Here is a 26,834-nt window from a genome sequence, read left to right on the forward strand (position 1 = left end):
GAAAGCTTCAACAACCACGAAATGATGTAAGTTGTTCATCAGCTGTCATGTATTCAGATGTTGTAATGCTTGACAGTTCCAAACAAAGATTTCAACAAATGAGCAAATAGCAGCCAAATTGTTGGATTTTTTTTCTTCCTTGGCAGGTCTTTTTGTCATCAAAACATAGGCAATTTTAAAGGAAACCAAATCTCTTGAGTGTCATTATTGTTCTAAAAATCTCAATGCCACATCTGTCACTTCTCCATAAACCCTTTCGTTTCTGATGATAAGGCCCTGCTCTAAAGGCTTTTAGCTCAGATACTGAAGTGTCATGACAAATGTATTTTTGAGTGTTACTATTGGTGCATATAGAATGTTTTCTTGTGTTTATCATTAGTGTATTTTAAAATATCTTGTAGCGTATCAGCCATCACAAACAATTTCCAACATTGATTTGTTGGCCACCATCTAGTAGGTTTCACCCCTGGCAAGAACCTAATCACATTTGCTGACCTGGTTCTAACATTGGATTGTTCAGGTACACATGACCATTTTGTAGCACTTTGACTAGTCTGAATCAAGGTCTTCATTCTGTACTTCTCTGTCATATCTGTCCTATATTGCTGTTTCTTTGGCTCACACGATCCAAGTCAACATCAGTAGCCGAGTCACCTGATGACTCACTTTCAATCCAAAGTTGTAGCACAGATTTCCATGCGACATTGCACTGTATTGGGCTAGTTCCACAAGATAAATCAAAAGAAAACATTTAATTAAAAAATTATAGTACATCACTGGTCATTCGAGAGATGCAGATGAAAACAACACTGAGATTCCACCTCACCCCACAAAGAATGGCTGCTATCAAGAAAGCACACAATAACAAATGTTGGCGGGGTTGTGGGGAGAAAGGCACACTTCTCCATTGTTGGTGGGAGTGCAGACTGCTGCAACCACTATGGAAATCAATATGGAGATACCTCAAAGAGCTTGGACTGGAGGTTCCATTTGACCCAGCCATCCCTCTGCTGGGTATCTTTCCAAGAGAACTAAAAGAATCATATCACAGAGAAGTATGCGCACCCATGTTTATAGCGGTGCAGTTTGTAATAGCTAAATCTTGGAAACAGCCCATTTGCCCATCCTTTGGAAACTGGATAAAGAAGATGTGGTTTTTCTATAAAATGGAATATTACTCAGCCATAAAGAATGAGAAAATAGATTCATTCATAGGAAAATGGATACAAGTTGAAGATATACTTCTAAGTGAAATAAATAAGTCACACATGTGTAAATACCGAATAGTTTCCCTGGTGTGAATAATCTGCAACAATGCATAAGATTCTAATAAGATTACTGACATTTAGAAATGGGAAGAAAGGAGCTAAAGGTGTAGGGAAGGTGGGATGGGTAGGGGAGGAGTAAAAAGGGAAAAGAAAAAAATGTGAGAGGATGAAAATAAAGTGTTTGTAGATGGGGAGGGGAAGAGGGTGTGAAGGGAGGGCAGAGGTAAGGGGAAAAAATGAGAATCAAGACTTGTCATGTAGAGGTACAAGATCCCAACAATGAATGTAACTGTACTGTATCCCTAAAATGTACCAATAAACTCAATTAAAGCTGGAAAAAAAAAAAACAAAAGTATGTTTTTTTTTAAATTCCCAAATTTGGCACAGAATACATGAACATTTAGCACACTATATTGCCATATACAGAAATCTCATTATTACAGGGACACAGACCTACAGTTATATTACAAAGTTATATTAAGTAGAGGTACAAGATCCCAACAATGAATGTAACTGTACTGTATCCCTAAAATGTACCAATAAACTTAATTAAAGCTGGAAAAAAAATTATAGTACAAAAATGTAACGGTACATAACATGGGTAAAACTTACCATTTACACTTTGACACACACGTACACACCTTGCTGTCTGTCCTGTCAAGTGGGTGAACACAAAGGTTGCTGCCTGTACCCCTCAGTGCAGCTACTGAGATGCACAGCCAGCTACTGCTATGCTGAAGATGTATTTTCGTTAGGAAACTACAGTGTGGGTGTCTCAATATGAGGACCCAAGGTTAAAATTGCTATGTTAGAGTAAGATTAAGAGATAACCAGTGCAACAGTGTTAAATTTTTTTTAAAAAGTGGATTCACAAATTTTTAAGTGTATTCATAGCTTATACCCTAGAAACTGTGTCATATTACTCTAGTGTGTGTGATCATTAACTCAGACAGCAAATGCTTAACTGAGTATGTGCTGTGTACAAGGCAATGTACACAGGATATAGAAAAAGAAAAATCACAACCTCTACTCTTTTAAATTTTACGGGTTATTTGAGGCACATAGCATAAATAAACTTCTTGTTTTTTTTTTTTAAGTGTGTCACACCTGCCTACCTCTGTGAACTCGCTTGGTGATCTCAGCTGGTGAAAATTCCACAACAGGTGGCATCTTTGTGCTCGCAGAGTCTTCATTGTCCATACTCTTTTCAGTGCTAACAGTCTTCCTGTGCATACCTTTTCTCCTATTTTTTTCGGCATTCAATGTGAATTAATTGGAAGACTGGGGATGTAGCCGTTCTAGGCTATCCCCTCATGAAGCTTATAGACTCTTGGGAGAAGTACACTAAGCAAATACTCTCATGAGTGAATTTTCAGGTGTGATTGTGACAAGGCACTGTGAGTATGTGTAAAAGGGAAATCTGAAGTAGTCTAGAAAGTCATAAGAGACTTATGATGGAAAGATAGTTGGAGACCTGAAGAGTTTGAGAAGGCACGGTCAGGTGAAGAGGAGGAGAGTTTCAGGCCCAGTAAAATGATACCCCCAAGATTCTGAGGGTGGAAGCACTATACCCTCTAGAATGTAGAGCATGTCCCGGTGGCTGCCGCATAGGGAATGGGGGACAGAGTGAAACAGTTATGAGTTTGGAGAAGGATGCAAGTCCCCAGTTATTTTAGTTACTTTTCTCTCAGTGCTGAGACAAAATACCTGGCACCAAAATGAACAGGGAAGGGGTTTATTTGGCTCACAGTTCACTGAGGTTGCTGTGCACAATCAGCTGACTCCAAGGCAGAGATGACAAACAGGCACAGTAGAGCAGAAAGGACATGGTGTGCCTAGGGCAGCAAAGGCAAAACGGGGAACCCAACAGCGTCTCCCTGTACCTTTTGTCCCATTTAGACCACCCAGGGTGGGCAGCACCCACACCCTTACTCTTAGTGTCCCTGAGCCCAGTATTGCACCATGGATCAATTCCAGCTTCATACACTCGAGATCAAGTCTGTGACCACATGAGACTTTGGGGGGACATCCAGACCCAAACCGTAACACCAATCATGAATGGCTTTAAAATCCATGTGAAGAATGTTAAATTTTATCCAGAAAGTAATGAAAAAACATTGAATGGCTTTAAGTTGCACAGTGTCATACTGCCCTTTATAGATGAGAAAAGTCATTCTTTCACAAGATTATGAGGAGAATCAAAGTAGGTGGTGGGAGATCAGGTGGGAGGCATTATAGTAGTCCAAGCAGGAAGTGATGGGGTCTTACATTTAGTTTTTCAAGGCTCTTTGCTATCACTTTCGTGTCCTTTTCTCTATCATGCCACTTTCCCCCTCATTCTCAGAAGAGAGCCTTACTTAGCTGATAAAGGAAATTGAAGCCATTAGGTGATAACTACTTGCACTATTTATCTTCCCACTCACTTTGCCAGTAAATCATTTTCACTTGTCAGAATGAGAAAAGCGTAAGCCTAATTTTTATCCCTTCTCCCTGTGGCTCACCCTCCTTCCCACCTGAAAAAACTTGTTCCATTTGTCCTCTAATCCCTATCTTCAACTTTGCCTTCACTGTGGTCTTTCTTGTCATCTGGAAAAATCCTGATTTTCTTCACCTGTTCAAAGAAACAATCATCTTTCTTGCTAGTCTAACAGTTTCAATCTCTAGTTCACATGAAGTTACAAAACTCATTGCCCAAACTGAGCTCCACACCAACCATCTCAGAATATCAGAGGGTAGGATCCAGGTGTACTTTTTAAAGCTGCCCACATGATTCAGTGTTCTGCTAAGGTTGGAAACCACCTCAGCAATCCATATGCCTCCTTACTCACTCTTTTACTAATTAAATTTCTGGAAAGATTTGTTCATACATATTGTCTCTATTTTCTTACCTCCCATTTGCTCCCTAGCCCACTCCATTTCGGCTTCTGTGCCCATAGCCATTGAAATTGCCATTTCTGTGCCCATAGCCATTGAAATTACCATTTACCATTTCTGTTGTTTGTCTGTCCTAAGTTACTATGAGTCCCTTACACGAAAGATCTAACATACTCCCTAGTTGGGGATATCCCTATCACATAAAATGTGCTCATGTGTGTAATTTGTTGAATAAATGAATGATACACATGGAAATATACTGATTTTTTTTCCTTTTTATTCTCCTTCAGAGTACTGTTTTCTGGATTTTTTGGTATCTGTATTTTTTTTTTTTTTTTTTTTTTTTTTTTTTTGTACCGGGGATCAAACTTGGGTCCTTGCACTTGCAAGGCAGGTGCCAGAACCACTGAGCTAAATCTCTGGCCCAGGTATCTGTATTCTTAATTTGGGAGAGTAATATTGTGCACTTTGGAGACAATGAAAAGACACATCCAGAACAGCAGCTTGATGGAAAGTTTTGTAGTTTAGTTAGCAGTGATATAGATATAAGTATCTTTAGCGTTACTGTGGCTTTAATTCCATTTATGTGGTATGGGTTCCTAAATATTTAACTTTCTACTGAGCTCCCAAACCAGCCTTACTTCCTATCTTTCGTGTCCCAGTGGAACCACTGTTCATTTACCCAACACAGAAATCTTGTTACCTGCCTCTCTTCACCCTTCTCACTCTGCGTGTCTCACCACCACTAGATTCTGGAGAGGCGAGGCCCTCAGCATTGTCCCTCTCTCTCCCTCCCAATGCTACTCCTTAGATGGTTCTTGTAGCCCCTTTTTGTGTCCTTGCCTCTACTCTCACCTCTTTCCCATCTGTTTTCTAAACTACAGCAAGGCTGATATTTCTAAAATGAACATCTCAATATGCCAGCTCTTGCTTTAAAGTTCTTTCCCGTGTCTCTGCAATGTTGGATAGAATTTAGGACCCTTTAGCATAACATACAGATTCCACATTATTTCACTCTTTGACTCTGTAGTCTCTTCTTCCTTTCATTTTTCCCCTGCCTTCCCATGAGATGGACCTCCTTAGAAACATGCAAAATTGCCAGTCTGCTATAACATTTCTTTTCATTTCATGATTTTATGTGTGGTTTGCCCAGAACTGGAGGAATTTTCCTTTACCCTCTTTAACTGATCCTTTAGAGTTCTTGACACCACTTCCTCTTCGAGCTTCTCAAGGCTGGCTTGGAATTATCTCTGTGGGTTCCCATAACTCAATTTATTGCAAGTTCTTGTTGAGTTGTTTGTCTGTCCTAAGTTACTATGAGTCCCTTACACGAAAGATCTAACATACTCCCTAGTTGGGGATATCCCTATCACATAAAATGTGCTCATGTGTATAATTTGTTGAATAAATGAATGATACACATGGAAAGCCAAAAAAGCCCTAAGCCATTGGAAAGATAGAACTAAAATGCTGAGGGTCAAGAGGCTCAGAACTGATCCCCATCTACAATGGATCATGGACATCTTTGTGGGCAAGGTGACATTTTAACTGGACTTGGACCAATAGGCAGGATTTGGAAACAAAAAGCACGGGGAAGGAGTGTGGCTCACGGTCAGTATGAATAAGGAATGGAGGGAGATGAAGTTGTGAATTGAGTGTTGTATATGAGAGAGAATGGTATCAATGGCAAAGGCCAGCTATTATTCACACCTAGGAGGTTTTTATTTGGGGGATTGTTTAATGCAAGTCTTTTGTCTTGCTGAGTAGTTCTATTATATAAAATTTGCTGATGAGAATTCCTGATCAGAAAGGATAAAGGAAGCCTAAAATATTCCTGGCAGTATGCCAGATGCATTCATGTGTAATAGGACCTCTCACTAAAACTAACAATTATTTTATGAATAAGACGACAACAGAAACACGATGTATTTTAGAGCCTGAGTCATTCAATTTTATTGAATGCAGTAAGCTTTGATGTCAAGGTCCTGTCCTAAATAAAGAGGGATGGATAAAGAGCTGACAGTGGTTCTAGAACTGAAGTAAGTGCTGTCACCAAAGAAAATGGCTCTGAAGAAAAGGGGTTTGAGATTGAAGCCAGTTTGACCTTTCTGTGATCTTGACACTTTTTTAACCTAAATTTTAGGAGTGAAAAATGAAGTTGATAATTCTTCATGGATTTGCTAGGATTAAATGAGATGATGTTTTGAACATACCATACTGCCTGGCTTATGGTGGTCACCAAATAAAATTTAGTTAGTTTGTGGCTATTGTCATTCTTATTTCAGAGAAAAAGAAAAGTGGCCTAATTGGATAGCTTTCTGGAACCTTCATGTTGGTAAAAGCAGAGAGACTTGAGTATAAAACCCAGATTAACCTTTTATTTATTATTTTGAATGTCTTGGGCAATTAATTTTCTGAATTTCATTTCAAATGAATTGAAAATTAATCCAATTGAATTAATCCAATTTCCTGTCAGTCCAAATCCATTATAATTCCTTCTGTAAAGGGATTTAAATAGAGAATGCATATCACTCTGCCTAGCATGGGAGCATCATCTACTAGGAAGACTAACCAGTTAACCATAACATTGTTATTAAGTGCTAGGTAGTTAAAGTTAGTGCTAGAGCAGATCTCCCTGCTTTCCTACCAGCAGTCACACTAAAGAGACTTTTAGTTATCTTTCATTTATGATTTTTCTTCTTGTTTTCTTTCTCTTTTTGAAAAATCCATTTGTGTTGGAAGCTTTAAAAGAGCAGGTGTTTCTACAAAGACTGGTTTGGATCATTCCCCCATGAACATGACCTGTTGCCTTCAGTAGTGGTCCTTGGTCACACTGAGTTATCCATGAATAACCGAATGAACTAACAAGTTGAATGGCTGCAGTCCACACATTTTCTCAGTTGGCTCCCTTGACAATTAATAGCCCAAGGCTGGAGTCCTTAATTCTTGTGTCTTTTGTACAGAAAGTACTACTTTCTACCGTATTCGATACACAAGGGACTGCTTTGCAGAAATTTCTATCAAGCTCTCCCAACCTGGGTGTCCTTGTCTCTTTCTTGCCCCTGTCAAAGTTTAAAGGACTTACCTGATGTCAATGCCTTGGACATCCAGCAGTGCTGCAGCTGTGTCTGTATTACTTCTGGCTCTGCAACAGATGTGGATGGAGAAGCTCCTGCAGTGTGATGCTGCCTTCCAGATGGTGGGCATGGGGGAAAAGAAGGTGTGACAACAGGAGGGGAGACCTCAGGAAGTGGGTGACAGGAGGCAGCAGACAGGTAGTGGGCAGAGGAAAGAATTGATGGGTGGCAGAAGGAGGGAGTCCTAAGGAAGGGAGTGGAAAGATGAGTTACATGCTTTGCAATAGAAACTGACTCAGAATTTACAAGTAGCAAAATAAAAGTCTGCAGATTTACTTCAGAAACTTCACAGTGTTAATGTTACCATCAGGTAGAGCTCCTCATAAATATGTAATATATGATTTTTAAATAGCTGGCTATTAAAATGTGTTGTCATGATGTAGCTCTAGAAAAGCTGTAGTTACACTTTCCTGATATAGATAGTCATGAACTTGGATTCTTAAATAAAGGAAATTATATTGATACTTTTGTTCCATTTATCTTCTTTTGACCTTTAATTCTAGGTTTAGATTTTTATGTTCACAAAAATACTTTGTAGCTTGTTAGTAGTAAAATTAATTCCATGTGCAAATTAGATTTGTAAATAATCTTTTGATAAAGACATGTAAAGAACTGTGAGTCAAATATGTAATCCTCTACACTCTTCAGAACCTGATCATCTAACTTCCGTTCATGCCTTAGTATTTCTTACACTTCCTGAATTAAAAAATAGCTACCAAGGCTCATTATTTTCAAATGGGATGACTTAGCTATTTATATGACTCAAAGACATACCTGTCTTGGTTTTATCACCATGAAGCTCTTAATTCACCACAAAGCTCTTAATTTTAATCATAAAATATTAGTTATTGATTTCAATTTTAAAACTGTCAGCGCACAATGGTAAATTTCTTAAGCATCACTATTTCTAATTTATTACCAGTTCTTGTTTTAATGATAAAAACTGGTAGCATATCCCTCTTTGTTTTGCTCTGCATTAGCATTTTTTTCTTTTTTCTTTTCTTTTTTTTTTGGTACCGGGGATTGAACTTGGGTCCTTGTGCTTGCAAGGCAGGCCACCGAACCGCTGAGCTAAATCCCCAGCCCCACATTTTTTTCATTTTAAAACTACAATTCAACTAAGAAATAAAGAGCCCAGAAAAAACTGACTCACTAGAATAGAGCCAAATATAATTTACAAGAGCCACCGAACCTGAGCTAAATCCCCAGCCCCACATTTTTTTCATTTTAAAACTACAATTCAACTAAGAAATAAAGAGCCCAGAAAAGTCTGACTCACTAGAATAGAGCCAAATATAATTTACAAGTCTATAAGGGATAACTCTTAAGATCTAGAAACATTTTTAATCCTGTGGGGAAAAACTAAGAGGAAGTCACGTATTCTAATTATTCATTGTTCAAACATTTGGTGCCTTTAGTGATCATGCCATTGCAGAAGTTCTACTCTAGTGAGGAAACAAAGAGACAAAAAACAAAACAGTGTAAGAAGTACTATGACATAAACAGAAGTTAGAGGATCAGGTGTATACACTGAGGTTATCGGAAGAGTGAGGGCCAGAATGCTGTCCAGAAGGACAGTCAGTGAGGGTGGATGCGGGCTGTGGACATCAGGCATGACCACCCCGGTACACCTTAGCTGAATATTAGCCTTGTGATGTGCAGGGGCACCTTTCACGCTAGTAACTAGAAGTCAGGAAAACTTCCTGGCAGAGAGGAAATAATGACTGAGCTGAATCCTATGGGAGAAACAGGGGAGCTCAAGATAATGGGAGGGCAGGTGGGGTTTTCCCACCAAGGGAACTACATGCAGCCTCTTCTTTGTTGGTGTGGGGGCAGGGAGTGGAATTCACAGTAGACCGTAGCTCTCTCTCAAGATGCCCTCTTCTTGAACTCTCATCAATCCTATGCTAGTCCATGTGGGACAAAGTCTGTGAGTTGTCTGATTCCTCCATCCCTCTTCTGAGATTTATTTATGGTAGTCTATTCCATGACTTAATTGTGTCTCTAATATTTGTCATGTAGGGTTTCAAACAAATCTTAAATTTAATCATCTTAAACATTTTCCATAATAATATTAGAGCCCTATTCAGGAAGGAAGTACATATTCCGTGTCAAAGAATAGATGAGTTGAACAAGTAGGGAAATAAGTGTACCCAATCCGCAGAAAATGGCTTAACAGACTATTGAGTGTCTATGGTCAGACTCTATTAATAAAATAAAATTTAAGTATGTATTTTGTCAAATAACTTTATTGTTTACAACTTTACTTTCCTCTTACAGATGTTGCTCCTATCTCAAAATATTGTCCAGCTGGAATCCCAGGTGGAAAAGGTTACAAGGGAGAAAATTTCTGCTATTAATCAACTAGAGGAAGTTCAAAACCAGCTGGCATCTCAGGAAATGGATGTCACAAAGGTGAAAGAAAGGATTTTAGTTTAATGATTATTTAAGTACATATTTTCCTTGAAAAGGAAACTTTTTTTGAGGTAAAGGTCTTGCTGTGCAGTCCAAGCCAGCTTTGAATTAACTTCCTGTGTAGCCCAGGCAGGTCTGGAACTCTTGATCTTCCTGCCTCACCATCCTAAGTACTGAGATTACAGATGTGTACCACCATGCCCAGCAAAGAAAGTTCTCTTAATGTACAAAGCCGTTACTATTATCAGGAAGAAGTTTGGGGTGTGGAAGAGTTGTATTATTTCAAGAACAGCAACTATCTACTGGTCACACAGCAAATATTTATATTCTGTCTGTGTCCCCTGTGATGTGCACTGCAGACGCAAACGTGAATTAGACATAAAGTCCTTGAAGAGTGTAAGGGTTAAGTGGAAAAGACAAGCTGATAAGTAAGAGTTATCTTTTATTATTGAATATTTGCTAAAATTTGTACATTTCTAAATGAGTTAGGAGTGGTTTTTTAACATAAATAACATAGGGTTGCTCTCCACAATAGTTGTCAAAGATATCTGCTGGCACCTGAAAAGTGTCCTTAACATAAAACATTACCTTTCTCCCTCTCCTTTTCAGATTTGGCCTCTGATACCAAGATTCTGATGTTGCAGATATTTTTGGTATTGATATTTCAGTGTAGACACTAGAATGCCATATGATCAGTGCTATGGACACCACTAATTTGTAAACCAAGAACTGAAATGTTTAATGTTCCTATCTGGCCAAGGTTACTATATTAGGTCTCTATTTTAGTAAATACTAGAAGTCCACCCAGATTTCAAGCCAACTACTTTAGAACTAAGAATCTAAATGTGGGCATGAACAATATAATAAATGAAATCACCATTAATAGTCTTGATCATTAAGCTGATTTGTTTAAAATTCAGACGTAGTCCTCATTTTCCTAAGTATTGACAGTTATTGATAGCCATTATTGTTTTATATTTCAGTAATTAAAATTCATTTTAACTTACATATTAAGAAAGAGGGTCTTCCCCCCTTCTTCAATTTCTGTAATTGTCCATTAGCTTTCTAAAATTTAAGCTAACTAGTGTTAAAATTTTAGAAGCTTGTATTTGCCAGTATACCTGGTATGTTTGTGGGGACGCAGGATTTGAAGCGAGGAGATTGCAGCGAAAGTATAATAGTGCTTCACCTAAATTTACAGGTGAAATCTATGGTGACATTTTGAAGTTCATTATAGAAGGAGAACTTTCTATTGAAATACAGCAATACAAAGAATTAGTTCTTGTCTCTAGAAGGATCCAGAAGGACTCAAGCATCAGTAAAATTATTGAGATTGGTTCCATCCCTGAGATAATATAATGTTGTTCAATTAATTTGTTGATTAAGATGAAATTTTAATGTTTGGATAAACAGCAAACGCTGAACTGAAAGTAGAAAGGCAAAGGAATTTTAAAAGTAAAATTAAGAACAATTTTTTAATACAACCCGATATTTTGGCATTTATTATTATATAATGTTTGTATTGGTGTTGTGTAATTGTTATTTTCTGGTATTACCAACTTGAGATTTTTTTTTCCACTTCTTTCATAGATGTAAATCAAATAGATTGGAATAGTGAAGAATTGAAAAAGAGAATTAGGACTCTCTAATTTCTACCACTCTGAGTTTCTAAAATTCTACTTTCCCTTGAAAAAAAAACTTTTTTATAATTTATAATTAAATTTATAATTTTTTGAAAAGGAGAGAATGACCTCATACATTGAAGGCAGCTGGATTTCAAGTGGAATTTTTAGTAAATTCATTGTTTTAGCTTTCTGAGTGCCACAATGGGAAAGCACACTGACTTTTTCTTCAGTCTTGTCACTGTAACTTGAACTCAGGTTTGTTTTGTTTTATTTCTTTTGTTGTTTTTGCTTTTTTGACATGGGATCTTGCTGAGTTGCTTGGCCACCCTTGAATTCACACGATCCTTCTGCCTCCAAAGCAGAAAGGCCTAGAGGCATGTATTACCGTGCTCAGCTAGATTTCATTTATTTTTCAAATGATTTTTTTTTTTACTTAAACATAGGAAATGCATACTGGTTTTATATCTTAGTATATTCTAATGCCTTAGTAATGATACACTATTCATGATTTTTTGAGAAATATTGAAATTGAAACATTTCAAGAAAATATAACCTTTAGGTAATATATGATCTTTAAAAATTTTGTAAATTAGAAGTTTCATGACAGGTTATGTTATAAGGCCCGTAATTTGTCTACTTAGAACTCATTAATCTGTATAACCAATTTTAAAGAAAGAGAACAACAATAAAGAGCCCAAAAGTCTCCAACCTTTGTAAGATAGTGATGATAAATGTTTGAGATGATGTGTTAGTTACACATTGTATACATGTGTCAAGTTGTTTTAGTGTACCACATAAAAAATCTCAAGCATCACCTGTCAATTAAAAATAAAAACAAGTTACAAGAATGTATCTGGTGATTGCATTTTCCAAATATATTTCTGTGTCTGTCAAGGCTGGGAAAAATACAAATTATACAAAGAATGATTCACAACACTTTTAAGATTCTATGTGTGTTCATCATTTAATGATTTTTTTTTTTTGCAGTACCAGGGATTGAACTCAGGACCTTGCACTTGCAAGGCAGGTGCAGTGTCACTGACCTAAATCCCAGCCCTAATGATGTTTTATTTTTATATTAAATGTTCTAGTTGTGAGTATAGAGTGTGTTTAGCTCCTCTTTGTTAATTTTGCCAAGAAATATTCCTTAACTTCAGAAGTGCTGTGCACTTAGAATAAGATTGATGTTTTCTACAAAGTTCACAGCAGGTACCATGTACTACACACCAAATATCAATAATATGGTGCATTAGCACTGTACACTGTAGAGAAATTTTTCTTTATAAAGTTCTTTAAACAAAAGCTTAACTCATAAAGTCCTTAAAGAAACATTTTACAATGTAGATTGAATATTTAACCATAAAAATTTTAAATTTCAATAAATAGTAACATAGTTTAATGTTTTATATACTTTTTTTTTTGAGGTAATGGAGATTGAACCCAGGGATGCTCTACTGAGCTACATCCCCAACCCTTTTTTATCTTGAGGTAGGATTTTGCTAAGTTGTCTAGATTGGTCTTAAACTTGTGGTCCTCCTGCTTCAGCCTCTAGACATCTGGGATTACAGGTATTCACTACTGCACCTGTTTTATTGATTAATTTTACCTAATTAAAAATTTGTATGATGGTGCTTTTTGATTGATAATATTCAATTGAAATGGTTATTTTGGGGTCACTTAAATCTTCATTTAAAATTCTTTAGTCTGTAATTTGAAACTGTTAGATTCAGTGATTCCTGATAATGCCTTCAAATCTTAACAGGCTCTTTTGAATACTCCAGTAGAAAATGTCATTTAGAGTACTATTGCATTTCACCTATACGACCTCTAGGGGGCACCAAAAGATCTAATTACAGGCATTGCCCAGTAGATTCCAGCAGCTATTGATCTAGTTTCTACAATCTAACAGGTGTGTGGAGAACTGCGCTTCCAGTTGAATAAAGCTAAAGTGGAGAAGGACGAGACAGAAAAGGAGCACAAAGAGTACAGAGTAAAAACTAAAAGGGATCTTGAAATTAAAGATCAGGTAAGTGATGACACAAGAAGGATCGATGAAAGATATAACTAACTTTCTTTCTGAAGTTGATGTGGCTTTATCCCTCTGTTATTTATTTCTCTTATATTGTTTCTAACTAATGCAATGATCTAGTTTATACTATTAAAAGACTTTCATTTATAGTTGCCTAAATTTATCACCTTTCACAGGAAATGGTGAGACTACAACTGCATGCATATAAAATTCCAATCTGACAGGTCATAAATATACATTTGGATATGTGTATCTATTACTTACAAAAGTTAAAAAAAAGTGTTCTAATGCACAGTTTGAACCTAAAATATATGTACATAAAGTTCTTGAAGGATGCCAACTTGCATCCAATTTTAAATGAAAAAGTTTAAAATGTGTAAGATGAGATGGGTTGATATGTAAATATGTCAATCAAATTGATTGTTGGCAGAGTGAAACCAGTTTTAACTAAGATAACCATGAATATGTTTGCTTAGGAAGCCTAAATACAGTGCAATTAGAAACGTTAGGGAGGCAAATGCTGCTTACTTCAACTGTGCTTTGAACAGATGTTTTATGTTGTAACTTTATTGAGATCATGTAGGTGCTCCAACTTTAATTGACAACATAGATGAAGTTTTCAGAGAGGCAGATATAACAGGCTTGCTTTTGATTGTCTATTTTTATATCACAGTACATGCCTTTGAAGGCATGTCTCTAGTCTATTCTTTGTATCTAGTGAAAGCAGGTTATTCATGCTGTTAAAATAATAAGACTGCTTAGTGGTTATATTTTACAGAAATTACCATGATTTAAAACTATATTACTCCAAGTAAAATTATTTCAAGTTTATTTCCAGTTCAAGGTTTTTTATTGTATTTCTCATATTCTCCCCTCTAAATCCCATTAGCATTTTATGTCAAATGAGACAAAGACAGCTGAGAAAAGTATTGAAATGAAAGTGATAGCAAAGTTTAACACCAAAAAGTTTAAGTCATTACTAAAACCTTTAGCACTAAGTTAAAATCCAGACAAGCAAGCTAAAATTCTGCTTTTATACCACTATAGTCAAGATATTATAAAGAATTTTACACTTTCAGAAGTTTTTTTTCAATATTAACACTTATGAATAATGAAACTATTTTATTTCATCCAGTTGGGGGCGTGCCTGATAGTGGAATGGAAAATCCTTTCTATTTAGTCCTGAAAGCCTAGGACTACTAAGTCCAAAGGGAAAACTTTCTTTTCCTGTTGTAATACATTTTAAAAGTTCTACTGGCATAATCACTGGCATTATTAAATACCTCCTACATGATTGTACAACATTCTGCCTTCATAATATTTTGGATTAACTGGAAAAATACAATAGTGAAGAATCTCTAAGTTATTTAACATTATATGATGATGTTTTAGTGAAAAAAACTCAGAATCAATAAGGGTATAATATTATTTATAAATGAATAAACTGTTTTAAAGTATTTGTAATTTTTATCTTTTGGCATTCTTAATTCACCAGCAATGGTATGAAGGCCACAGTTGCAAGATTTTAAAGAAAAAGTTTTGATTTTAGTCATTTCCTCATAATTATGAAATATTAAGAGTGTCCATAAGGATTTTTAGTGATACATTTTTAGATAGAGATATGCTTTTGGGGGAGGTCATAGGCTTAGGAATAAAACTTCTAAACAGATACAAGATTTTTGTGATACTGTGCGCTTGTTACCATTTTTTCTTATACAGAATGTAAGGAAATCTTATAGATACTCTTTGTAACTATTTTATATTGAACAGGCAATTTAAAGAAAGTGGTGGTGTCTCATTCCATGGATGATTTGGAGTCGCAAAGCAGCAATTGTTCTTTGGTCTTTCAGCCATGACCTGACCTCCTGTCTGTAAGACCAAAGAGCTATTTTGCTTGGCCACCATCTGCACTCAAGAGAGAAATTTACATTTAACTTTTAAAAGCTGGACATGTTGTGCATTCATCTGAAATATATAAAATAATGTAAAGCATATTTAATTTTAAAGTGTTGCCTATCATGCAATTCAGCATAATGAGGAGTCTACCTTTTGGTTTGCAAACAAGTATTCCTTGTGACACAGTTATTTTTTGTTAATATTTTAGTTAATCTGACCATTTGATAGATTTTAAAGTAGGTGGAAAGCTGTGAGATTGGAATGTGGTGAGAACAAGGGCTTTTTTGATGTATACAAAGTAGGGCAAATGGTTGACGACCAAAATGATTTTCCTTGTGACCTGAGCCTTGACTCTGGCATAATTAGATGCAAAGGTTAGGAGAGTAACAATGGCAGTTTCTTCCACCCACTTTCTTCTTTTCTTTTTTATATTGTGTCAGGAACCGATGGGCAGATCATCCTTCCCATCAACTCCTTTGTATCTCTCCAGTTTAGAGGACTCCTGACAGCCTCAGAGGATGCTTTTTGTGTGTGTGCGTGTCAAAAAGATGATGTTTATATGGAGGAGAACAAGAAATTTGCACCCTGATTTTTATTACAAAGTTTCTGTAGTATAGGCAAATATACACACACTTCATCATGGGAATTTAAAAATACCTGAGGGCAAAGGGAAGATTAGAGAAAATCTCTGAATTTCTATCACCTGTGCTTAACATTTTGCTAGTCCTATTTAATCCAGTTCACCATTTTACCCTCTTAACGCCTTCATCTTCCTCATCACCACCTTCATCTTTTGTCTTCATCTTTTTCTTTTCTGCCTTCTGTTCATTGTCTGTCTTCTTCCTCTGTCTCCTTTTGCAGAAATGTTAAAGTCATCCTCAGATATTATGTTTGTTATCTTACCCATAAATACTTCAGTACACATCTGTGAATATTTTTACATGATCTCTATGCTATTATTACACCTGGGAATAGTAACAGTAATTCCTTAATATCAAATGAAACAGTGCCCAGCCCATATTCAAATTCTTTGTCTCAAAAATGTTTTCTAGTCGGTTTATCCAAATCAGAAAGACAGGTATATGTTTGCATATTAGGGTATGGCATTACTGCTCTCTTTAAAAGGAAATGAAAGGAGCTCAGAAAAATTTCAGTTTTCTTTGTTGTTTTCCAGTTTATTTCATTTATTTCATAATGTTTTATTGTGCTTAAGAAATGACTCATCACCATTCAAAAGAAATAGGAGATAATCCTTAGCAAAGTATTTAAAGAAATGGCTACCAACTAGGATTCCTGATCATTAAATCCCAATGGAGTGCCTTAGAATCTGAAACCCAAAATACGTAATTTCATATCCTTATATTTAAGATTTTGGAATGTTGCAGGAAGCCCTGGCATTACAGCAGTTAGCTGACATAAATGGAATTCTCTTTCTCAATTTCTATTTTGGTAGATAAATCTCAAAGATGATCCTTTATTAGGGGCCTATGCGAAGTAAAAATGAAAGATTCTTTGTTCCACAAGAAAGAAAGAAATGATGCTAGAAGTACTAAAATACAGTTTTTTGTCTCTCTTTTTCACTCTCTTCCTTTCCCCTATCTCAGTGTTTTTCACTTACTCTTTAAATTTCCGACTGTGTCCCCTGTAGGTGCACAGATGGGGAAGTGCAGAGCCCACAGGGGACCTGTGACTACGGGTGCAATGCAGACTGTCAGCTTCCGGTTCTTCAGTCCTCAGCCACAGGACCTGTGCACCAGGCCCTCAGGGATGGGGAAAATCTGAGGCCGCCCCAAGAGATGGTAGCCTCCACACTGGGGCACAACTGGTGCCTGACAGGGAGGAGGCGCAAGGCTCCACACACAGTCCACCGAGCCCAGAGCAAGGATGGTCCTCTGTGTCCCTCCTTGAGGGCCAGAGGTGGACACATCCAGCCCCAACTCCCCTTCCCCTAAGCTCACATCCAGGTTTCTGTCAGGGGCAAAGAACAAGAGCAGAATACAGCCTGCCCCCCTAACTTCCTTCCCCTCTGGGCGGAGGGCAGCAGCTGTGTCTAGGCAGGGGCAGCAGAAAGGAAGCTGGAGGAGAGTACACTTCTGAGACTGCCCAGGGCAGCAGTGAGTGAGCCCGGGGGTCCCATTGTGCCATCCGACTACAGGGGCAGAGCCGGCTAAACAGCACCTGTGTGACTGCTCATGACGCTGCTGTAACTGTGGGAGAGGCACAGACTTGGTAGCTAATGCATTCATTTATACATACACCCACCTACGTACACAGACATCTGTACCTATTTAACATACTCGCACACCCTGTGTCCTTAGAGGAGGGTTAACAAGTGGTAGCCAGCCCTCAAGCCAAATCTGGCTTTCTACCTAGAACACAGCTATATTGTCTACATGTTGCCCATTGCTGCTGTCCTGCTCCAACAGCAGATTTGAGAAGGTGCAGCAGAGACCCATTAAACTTAAAACATTTAGTATTTGACCCTTTCCAGAAAAAGTTTGCCAACTGTTGTCCTAGTTAGGGAAATACAGCTATTTTTAAAGCTTCCTGTGCCTTTCTTGAATACAGAGCTTTGAGTTTGAAGACCCATCAATCTTAAATTATAACTTAGTGGTTTTAGAATTTTTTAAAGTATAACCAATATACCACATTCCTGGTCTCTTAATCATCAAATGGCAGTGCTGAGTGAGTGGATTGCTACTGTGACATCATTGTCTTTATATGACATGTGCCTTTATAATGGCTTGAACGAGAGCATAACTGCAATATTGTTTTATTTATTTATTTATTTATTGAGACAGGGTCTCACTATGTAATTGAGACTGACCTGCAACTCACTATGTAGCCCAGGCTGGTCTCGAACTCACTGCGATCCTCCTGCCTCAGCCTCCTGAGTGCTGGGTGCAATATTTTTTATATTTATAGTTCTGTTTTTTAATTAACAGTAATTTTATATTTCAGAGATAATAATACTTACATAGAAAGCTTTTCTTACAGATTTTATGTACGTTATAGCTTTGGAGTTGTAGCTACCATTGAGTAGAAAGCATTTCAGTTCAAAATTAACTTCATGGAATAATCAAAGTAATTATTTAAGAGTAGAGCACAGGTACAAAAGACAATAGATCAGAAAAATTTTGCCTGGAATAAATTATGGCAAAGAAGGATTTGAGAGTTGCTCATTTCTGATTCAGCACTTTAATACTGACATTAAGCATGTAGTATATCAACACAGGAATTATTTCCTAAATCCAATGGACTTAGTTAGATTGTTGGAATGAGGGCATCTATTCATAAGGCTTTGTGTAAAGAAGAGAGGTAGTCTGGCTTTTCCTGCAAGTCAGTCCTACTGCAAGCCAGACAAATAAAAGGAATAAACAAAAGTTGAAGAACTGTACCCTTTTATTTACAAAAGACTGAAACACCACTGCACTGTCTTCAAAGATTTGACAGATTCTTTCAAGGAGAGAGTTAAACATCTGATCTTGGTCTTCAATATGGAAAGAACAAGAACAAAGCTATTTAGTCACAGTCACTGAAAACCACAGTAGTCTGAAATAAGAATTTTCTGACAGTAAGATTTAAATAGATGGTTGCAATAGTCTATGGAACTTTCTTTCTGGAAGTTTTAGTTTTCAATATTAGTAACAATATGATTTACCTTAAGACCCAACTAATGGGCCTCTGAATCTTCTATTTGATTCTGGAAACATCCTAAGCAATGGATCATCGTATCTGTTAAACGTAGGCAATGGTGGTGTTAGTCTTTTCTACTTGTAACCTAGCACCTACAGATCATAGTAAAATGTTATTCAGATCCGATATCTTCTTGGTGTCTGTGAAGCTGTGTACTCTCTTCAGCAGGCTAATATAATGGATGGATTCTGGAGAGCTAGACTTCAGACTCAGCCAGTTATCACCTGCAGTCTCACTCTGTCTCTACAAGTGGCTGACTGGGAGGGGCCACTTGAGCATGCCTTTGCACATGTAATCACTCGTCCTGGTGATGACAGAGCTGCTCTCCACTGTTCTTCACACTCTCTTTCAGTGCTGTAGGTTTAGCACGTTCCTGTCCTTGCTCCTCACACAGCCGACAGCAGTTCCAGAGGGCGTGGCTTACCCAGACCAGTGTACCAGATACTGGGGGTAATAACGAGAAGACCAGGTCCTGCCCTTAGGGGGTTTATGTTCTACTTGAGGAGTCAGAGTACACATTTGAACATGCCTTAAGAATACTTGCAAAGCAGCATATCGACAAGTGCAAATTAATGTAGTGTGAACTTCATGCTGGCTACAGCCCATGAGAGGGAGAATCTGGTTCCATGTGTATGATGCAATAAAGCTTTTTTTATAGCATCTTTTCTAAGTATGCCCTAAAGCATTGTTCAGCATACTTAGAGAAATTTGTGTTCTTCTCACAGCCAAACCAAGAATGCTGAGAAAATTCTTCAGCCTGGAGTATGTCTAATAAGTCAGCCTCTTTTGTTCTTATTCTGGTGACCCTGAAGCTGAGAAATAGGATTCATTGGATTTTTGTAGTGATTAAAGATATCCCTCATTTAATAAAGTCTTAAATTAATGAACCTGTTATTTCCTAAAACCATGTCAAATTAGTTTCTTAATTTTAAATCATTAGTATGTTGATAAAGTCATAAGATGAGCAGTAAAACAGTAAGTTTATTATTTTTATACAAAGGAACAATTCCAAATCAATTCAGTGAAATATCATATCAGAGATCACTGGGCATTTAGCATCTAAATTTGGGGAGTTGTTTTGATCAGTACACATGTATCTCACCTTAGAAACATTACATATAAGTTCATGTGCTAAAAAGGTGTTGATTTTTACTTGTAATATGATTCTCTAGAAAATATGAATGCTATTCACTTTATTTTATTTTAAAAATCAAATAGATAAACAGAAAAATATTTCTGAAAATGGCAATTTGAAGCTATTTAGGAAATAAGAACACAAATAGAAAACAAATACATGCCCACTTAGAAATTATATGCCTTGTGAAATAAATATTTGAAAATGCACATTTGCCTTTGGATAGGAATATGAAACTGTAAACTGAGCTCAAGGAGTATTTTTGTATTTTAAAGTACTCTTAAGCTTCTGCTACTGGCCTTAAAGAAATAATTGGTGCTACACTTTCAGGGAATGATAAATATTTTGGTCCTTCAATTTTTTTTTTTTTTTGCTTACTTATTTTGATTTTAAAAGTTGATTCCCCAGGCTAATCTGCCAATCTCACAGACTATCTTCTCGGGTACCAATTCTGCAGTTCTAAGAACTGTCAAGTAGCAGCAGCTTTTGGACTGTCCCTGCAGGCCGAAAAGCTGACAGTCATTAGCCACAGGACAGCTACATACACTTTTTACATCCAGAAATATTAGTACCAATATCCACTGTGAATATTACTCATTACTACATACGTATACATTTAAAACAATATTCATTATATAAACTTGGGCATATTAACCGAAGCTAGTAATTCTTCATGCAACAAAGCAAATCCTTTTTATTTCTGTTTCACCTTTCACTTTTTGTCCATATGCATAAGTAGCATTTGTAAGTAGTAAACAGCCTAGATTTTATTTTGGTTTTTGCTTTTTTCACTTAACATCATCTTAAGCATTTTTCTGTGTTGCTTCGTATTTTTATAGTGATTAATATGGACATATACAGTTACTTTTCAAGGAAAGTGATAGATTTCAAAGAAAACGTATTAATACAAAGTTAGAACACTTGTGCCCTGAACTTCATTCACTTGTTGCTTTAATTCCACTTTCCTGTGTTGTGTGCATTGTGCTGGCCTACAATGAATTTCTGTTGGAAAGGAGTACGTGAGACAGATAAACCGATAGATATACGGCAGAGGGAGCATACTAACTATCAGCAAACTGCAAAAGGGTCTCAGAATTTAGAAGAGGTGATCAGGATGTTGCCCGGCAGAGAGGGAAGAGGAAGACATGTGATCCAGTGGTCCACCCCGGCAGCTGGCGCCACAGAGTGGAGGATGGGCGGAGAGAAAGGAGCGCGCGCTCAAAGGGCATAGGTATCTTGGGATTCCTTTGGACTTTTTTTTTTCTATAACTGACCTCAATATCTCGTGTTGTATCTGTTATAATAGTTTGCAGCAGAAAGTGGGCTTCCAAATGCTCAGCACCTTAGCATAACTGCCTGTTTATCACATACTGTATGCCCTGCCTTCAAGCACAGAAGTTAGTCATATTATATTTTGGAAGTGTTCACATGTTTATGTTTAAAATTTTCTTTGTATTTCTGTGAAATAGAAGGAAATTGTGTGTGTGTGTGTGTGTGTGTGTGTGTGTGTGTGTGTGTGTGTGGGTGTGTGTGAGGGCATGCCAGGCAAATGTTCAGCCTCTGAACCACACCTCCATCACCTGCCCGCCTTCTTTGTCAGGCAGGGTTGTCCAGGCTGCTCTCGTGGTTGAGAGGTGATCCTCCCACCTCAGCTTCTTAGTTGCTGAGACTAGAGGCACACACCACCATGCCTGAAGGAAATTTCAGATAATTTGGAATGAATTATGCCTTTATTAGCAGGGCAGTTTCCTAGAAATAAATAATTGAGTTACCTTGATTCATGGAGGACCACCACATGACTTGTGATGGAATATAAAATAGATTACACAGGGTACCACTCTTCCTGTGAATGATGAGTCCAAAGACTGGATTCTTTTTTTTTCCCTAGTGTTGAAGATGGAACCCAGGGCTTTGTGATGCCAAGCACACCCTCTATCGCTTTAGCTCAAAGACTTACTACTTGCTTTGGCAAATTTCTCAGAACCTCAGTTTCCTTCATCTGAGAAACTTGAATAAGTGTTAGCTAAGGTTTTCTCTAATTATAAACATTTCCTAGAACTATTTCTAGAAATGTAAGAAATATTTCTATTTCTCTGCCCCATTTAATTAATAAAATATTAATAAAAATCAGTAAAAATGACATGGATTCTCATGTCATGTTTTCCATTGTTTTTCTCTCATTTTATAAAATGACACATCTGCTAAGATTATAGGAATTAATTTCTATTGTCAGCAACTGTAGGTCATATTCTTTTAATAAAAGCATGAAATGTGTAGTCTTTTAAACAGTTGAATTTAATTACAAAGGCAGGCATTGTTTAATTTGCAGTAAGGATGAAAGCTTCACTTTAAGAATTCAGTTTTGCTGGAAAGATTTTAGGCAGCAGAAAATTCTCAAGGTAGTGTTTTGGGGGAGTAGCCAGGTTTTGCAAAACTTGTGAAGTTAAATATGTATGGCCAGAGATTTTCATGTCTGTGAAGTCATGACCATAAGGAATATATTGGTGCGTCAATACTTAAGAAATTCAGTTCGTGCTTTCACTTTCTGTTCTTACTTGATGTCTTCATGAATGTTGCCATGGAATGAAATGGAAATAAGTTACCTATTTCTCAACACAGATGGACCAGAATATGATCACATTATGTCTGGTCATAATGCTTTCTAATCATCAAAATGAAAGCAAAACATATTTAATTCTGTTAGAGATTTTACAAACCCTCAACATATTTTATTTCCTTTGCCCTCACAAGAGTCCAGTGTGAGATTCCTGAGTCTAGACTTCCCTAGACAGAGGTTCAAGATATATAAGTCTAGGCTGCTCTTGATTATTAATACATTTCAAGGTGTTTAGATTTTCATATTACTCTTATTAATAGATGGTCAACTTAATGTAACCCTTTTTGATGTTAACATTTGTACTTAAGTAAATTAATTGCACTAACATTTAGGGGCAAAGGTAAGAAAGTTGCAGGGTCTGTGTTTCTGGCCTGCTGTCTATCATTTCCTGGGAATGGTGGAGTTCCCCATGAAGAATGGAAAGTTCTTTGTACAGAATCCTTCCACTTATGACTAAAGTTCTGTCGCACCACCACCCTGCCATCGGTGATAAATTACTCAAGTAGTAACATTAGTCTATCTTTATGAATTGTGCCGTGAATGGATCTTTTCATAAAGTACAAGGAGCCAGACACTGTGACACATGCCTCCATAGGAAGCTGAGGCAGGAAGATCACAAGGTTAAGACTGACCTGGGAAGCTTACTGAGCCCTGTCTTAAAAACACCAAACAAAACCAAAAAACAAGAATCACTTTTTTTTTTTTTAAACAGAGAGTGGCAGTAAGAGAAAATTGGAGACAAAAATAAACTTTTAGGGAAGTCTTAAGACTACAAAAGAGAAAGCATTGTTCCACTTGAAAGATTCTTCCCACCATTACAAATGCTGCTGCCTTTTCTGTTGAACTCCTCTTTGTCTTTTTTGGATTTTTCTGCATAGAAATCTGAGTTCACTCACACTGAAAGGCAATTGTCATATACTTGTTGTATTAGAAGAAATTTTTCGCTGTCATTTGCAACTTATCTTTATATCTAAGTTTATCCAAAATATTAGGGCTATCAGATGTGCATAATAGTTTAAGCACAAGGCTATGCTCTATAGCAAAAACTGGACATGTTTCAACCTACAAGAAGAGTCATGTATGTTGACAACTTTACTACAGCAAATGCCTGAGACAATCACCTTATAAAGATCAAAGGTTTGTTTTGGCTCACAGTTTTAGAGGTTTCAGTCCATGATCAGTTGGTCTCATTGCTTTCAGGCCTACCCTATAGGAAGTCAGGAGTGTGTGCCACAGTGAAACCATTCACCTCATGTGAGAAGGGGAAAGTAGAAGATGAAGGAGCCATGGTTCCACTATTCTAGCCGAGGACACATGCTAATAACCTATGGGCTTCCCTTAGGCCCCACCTGTTAAAGGTCCCCCCCGCAGTGGCACCATGCATGGGACCAAGCCTTTCTGTGGACCTTTAACTCAGTTTGGATACTTAAAGATCAAGATCCAGTCTGTAACATCAAGGCAGGCTATACATGGACCAAATCTCTCTCTCCCTCTCTCTCTCTCTCTCTCTCTCTCTCTCTCACACACACACACACACACACACACACACACACACACACACGCACCTTTCTATATATCTTACTAAATGCAACGAAGAAATAAGACTTGCAGGACTAGGGTTAGCTCAGTGGTGCTGCGCCTGCCTTGCAAGCACAAGGTCCTCAGTTCGATCCCCAGTACTGGGGAAAAAAAAAGAAAAGAAATATGACTATTACTAATGATTTTTCTTGAACAGAACCTGAAATTCAAAGTGTCAAAATATAGAATTTAGCATACCTTAGGCTTACTTCAACAGCTGAGAAGGGATGAAAGGACCCTAGAATTGCCTAACCGTAAAAACAATGAGAAGAGCGAGAGGAAAACTAGGAAAGGGAAAATTGGGAGGACTTTAGAAGACAGCACAGTTACACTAAGAGTGAGGCTTTTGCCTCTTTTTAGACTGCTTCACATTCAGTTATACAGAGGCAGCCATGAACACAGACCCATCAGCAAAATCTAACTGTGTGTTCAGAAGGGAACCTCAACAATGGATTAAGAAAAGAAAACAACAACAACCTGTCATTGATATGACCCATTTCTCCCCCATACCCCTGCTGGTTGTTAAGAATAACTTTTTTTTTAGGGAAAAAATACTTTACATAATTTGCCTCTTTCAGAAGATGCTTTTAGACCACACAGCAATGAAGTTTGTGAAGGCAGCTTTTATCTTTAGTCTGTCTTATTTCAGTGGATACCTATAAAGGGTTGGAGGGAGAGTCTCAGATAATAAAGAGCAATTGTTTGTTGGGCATCTAGAGACAAAAGGACTAATCACTTAATCCACTCCCTCATTTTATAGAAAACTGTGAGTGAGCTGAGAGTAATTGCCTTATTTCTGTGTACTCATTTAACAGTTATTGATAACCTATTATGTATCACACCTAAATAGGCAATAGGAGTACAATGAGAAATAAAACAGATTTATAACTCTTACAGTGTCATAAGAGCTCTGTAAGGGGGGTGACTGACTTGGTGGGAAAGTGTTTAAAAAGATTCTGTGCATTTTTAGTCGATTGATTTTCAAGAAAATAAAAAATAAGCAACGTATACTGTCATCAACAAATGGCGCTTGGAGAACCAGATACCCACATGTTAAAGAATGAGGGACCTGGAAGGTGTAGCTCAAGGTCTGAGCATGTGCTTAACAATGGGAAAAGGCCTTCCTTCAATCCCCAGCACAAAATAAACAAACAAACAAACAAAAAGCAACCCACAAAAATAAAAGAGAATGAAATTTCAGTTTTTACATTACAGGCAAAAATTAAGTCAATACAGGTGAAAAGTCTAAGAATTGGAGCTAAACTTGGAAAATCCCCACAAGAAAACTTAACTTAAATCATTGTGACCTCAGATTAGCAATGGTTTTGCTGTGACAACAAAAGCCTGAGACACACACCCACGTACACACACATGAAATAAATTCAATATTACCCAAGCCCTTTTGAGCTTCAAAGGACTCTATTCAGAGAATGAAAAGACAGCCACAGAAGTGTAGAAAATTTTTGTAAATTATGTATCTGATCAGGGACTTGTATCTAGGATATATATAAAGTATACTTGAGATTTAAAAGTAACAAGGCAGCCCATTTTAAAAATGGGAAGATTTGTATAAACATTTCTTCAGAGAACTGATACAAATGGTAAGGAAGCATGTGGAGTGATGCTCAGCGTTACCAGCTATCACAGAGACATAAACCAAAACTAAAATGAGATGCCACTCAGGACAGATAATATCAAGTATTGACAAGGATGTGGAGAAAATACATTGCTAATGGGATTGTAAAGTGGTACAGCTGCTTTGGAAAACAGTCTAGCAGTTTCTCAAAATAATCAACATAGAGTTGTCATGTGACCTAGCAGTTCTGCTCCCAGATATATACCTAAGAGAAATGAAAACATGCCCACACAAAAATGTGTATATGAATGTTCATAGTAGCATTTTTTTTTTTTAAATCAGTACCAGGGATTGAACTCAGGACCTTGTGCTTGCCAGGCAGGTGGTGGAACCACTGAGCTAAATCCCTAGTCCCATAGTAGCAATTTGTAATAGCCAAGAGCTAACAGCAACCCAAATGTCTTATCATCTGATAAATGGATAAAGAAAATGTATATATGACATTTCAAAATGAAAAATAGCGTAGTGAAACATTTTACATCATGAATGAATTTGATGACAGTATGTTAAGTGAAAGAAGGCACGAAAGGCAACATGCTGTATAATTCCATCTATGTGTAATGTCCAGAACAGGCAACTATGCAGACAGAAATAGCAGTGATTGATGAGAAAAGAGGTTATTAGGGGAGGGTGAGAGTGCCTGCTAATGGGTACAGTGTTTTTTTTGGGATAAAATGTTCTCAGATTGATTGTGGTGATGATTGCCAACTCTGTGAGTCTACTAAAAATCATTAAGTTGTGTACTTCAAGTGGGTGAATTCTGTGGTATCTGAATTATGTCAATGAAGCTGTTATTTAGAAAAAAAATCTACAGTAAAGTAATGTATTAGCCTAGTGTGAAGGGAGCAGAGAGTGGGAAAGTAAGGTTATTTTAGCAAAAGCGAAGCTAGGAAAGGCACCGCGGCATCTATACCTGGAGGGCAAAAGG

General features: G+C 37.2%; 1 protein-coding gene across 15 annotated transcripts in view; it reads left to right on the top strand.

The window, feature by feature from the left end:
- Window positions 1-26,834, top strand: part of Sdccag8 (SHH signaling and ciliogenesis regulator SDCCAG8) — a 200,243-nt gene that overhangs the window by 46,499 nt on the left and 126,910 nt on the right. For all 15 annotated transcript variants that reach the window (XR_002025980.2, XR_783991.2, XR_002025982.2 and 12 more), the window contains exons 11-12: window positions 9,560-9,694; window positions 13,229-13,345. Coding sequence is in view for 5 of the 15 variants with exons in the window: in XM_010642586.2 (XP_010640888.1) it covers window positions 9,560-9,694; window positions 13,229-13,345 (252 nt within the window). In the remaining 10 variants the exon portion in view is untranslated. The remainder of the gene's footprint in view (window positions 1-9,559; window positions 9,695-13,228; window positions 13,346-26,834) is intronic.

This window comes from Fukomys damarensis, unplaced genomic scaffold, assembly GCF_012274545.1.
Source record: "Fukomys damarensis isolate Sample0158 unplaced genomic scaffold, DMR_v1.0_HiC HiC_scaffold_11, whole genome shotgun sequence".
Lineage (NCBI taxonomy): Eukaryota > Metazoa > Chordata > Mammalia > Rodentia > Bathyergidae > Fukomys > Fukomys damarensis.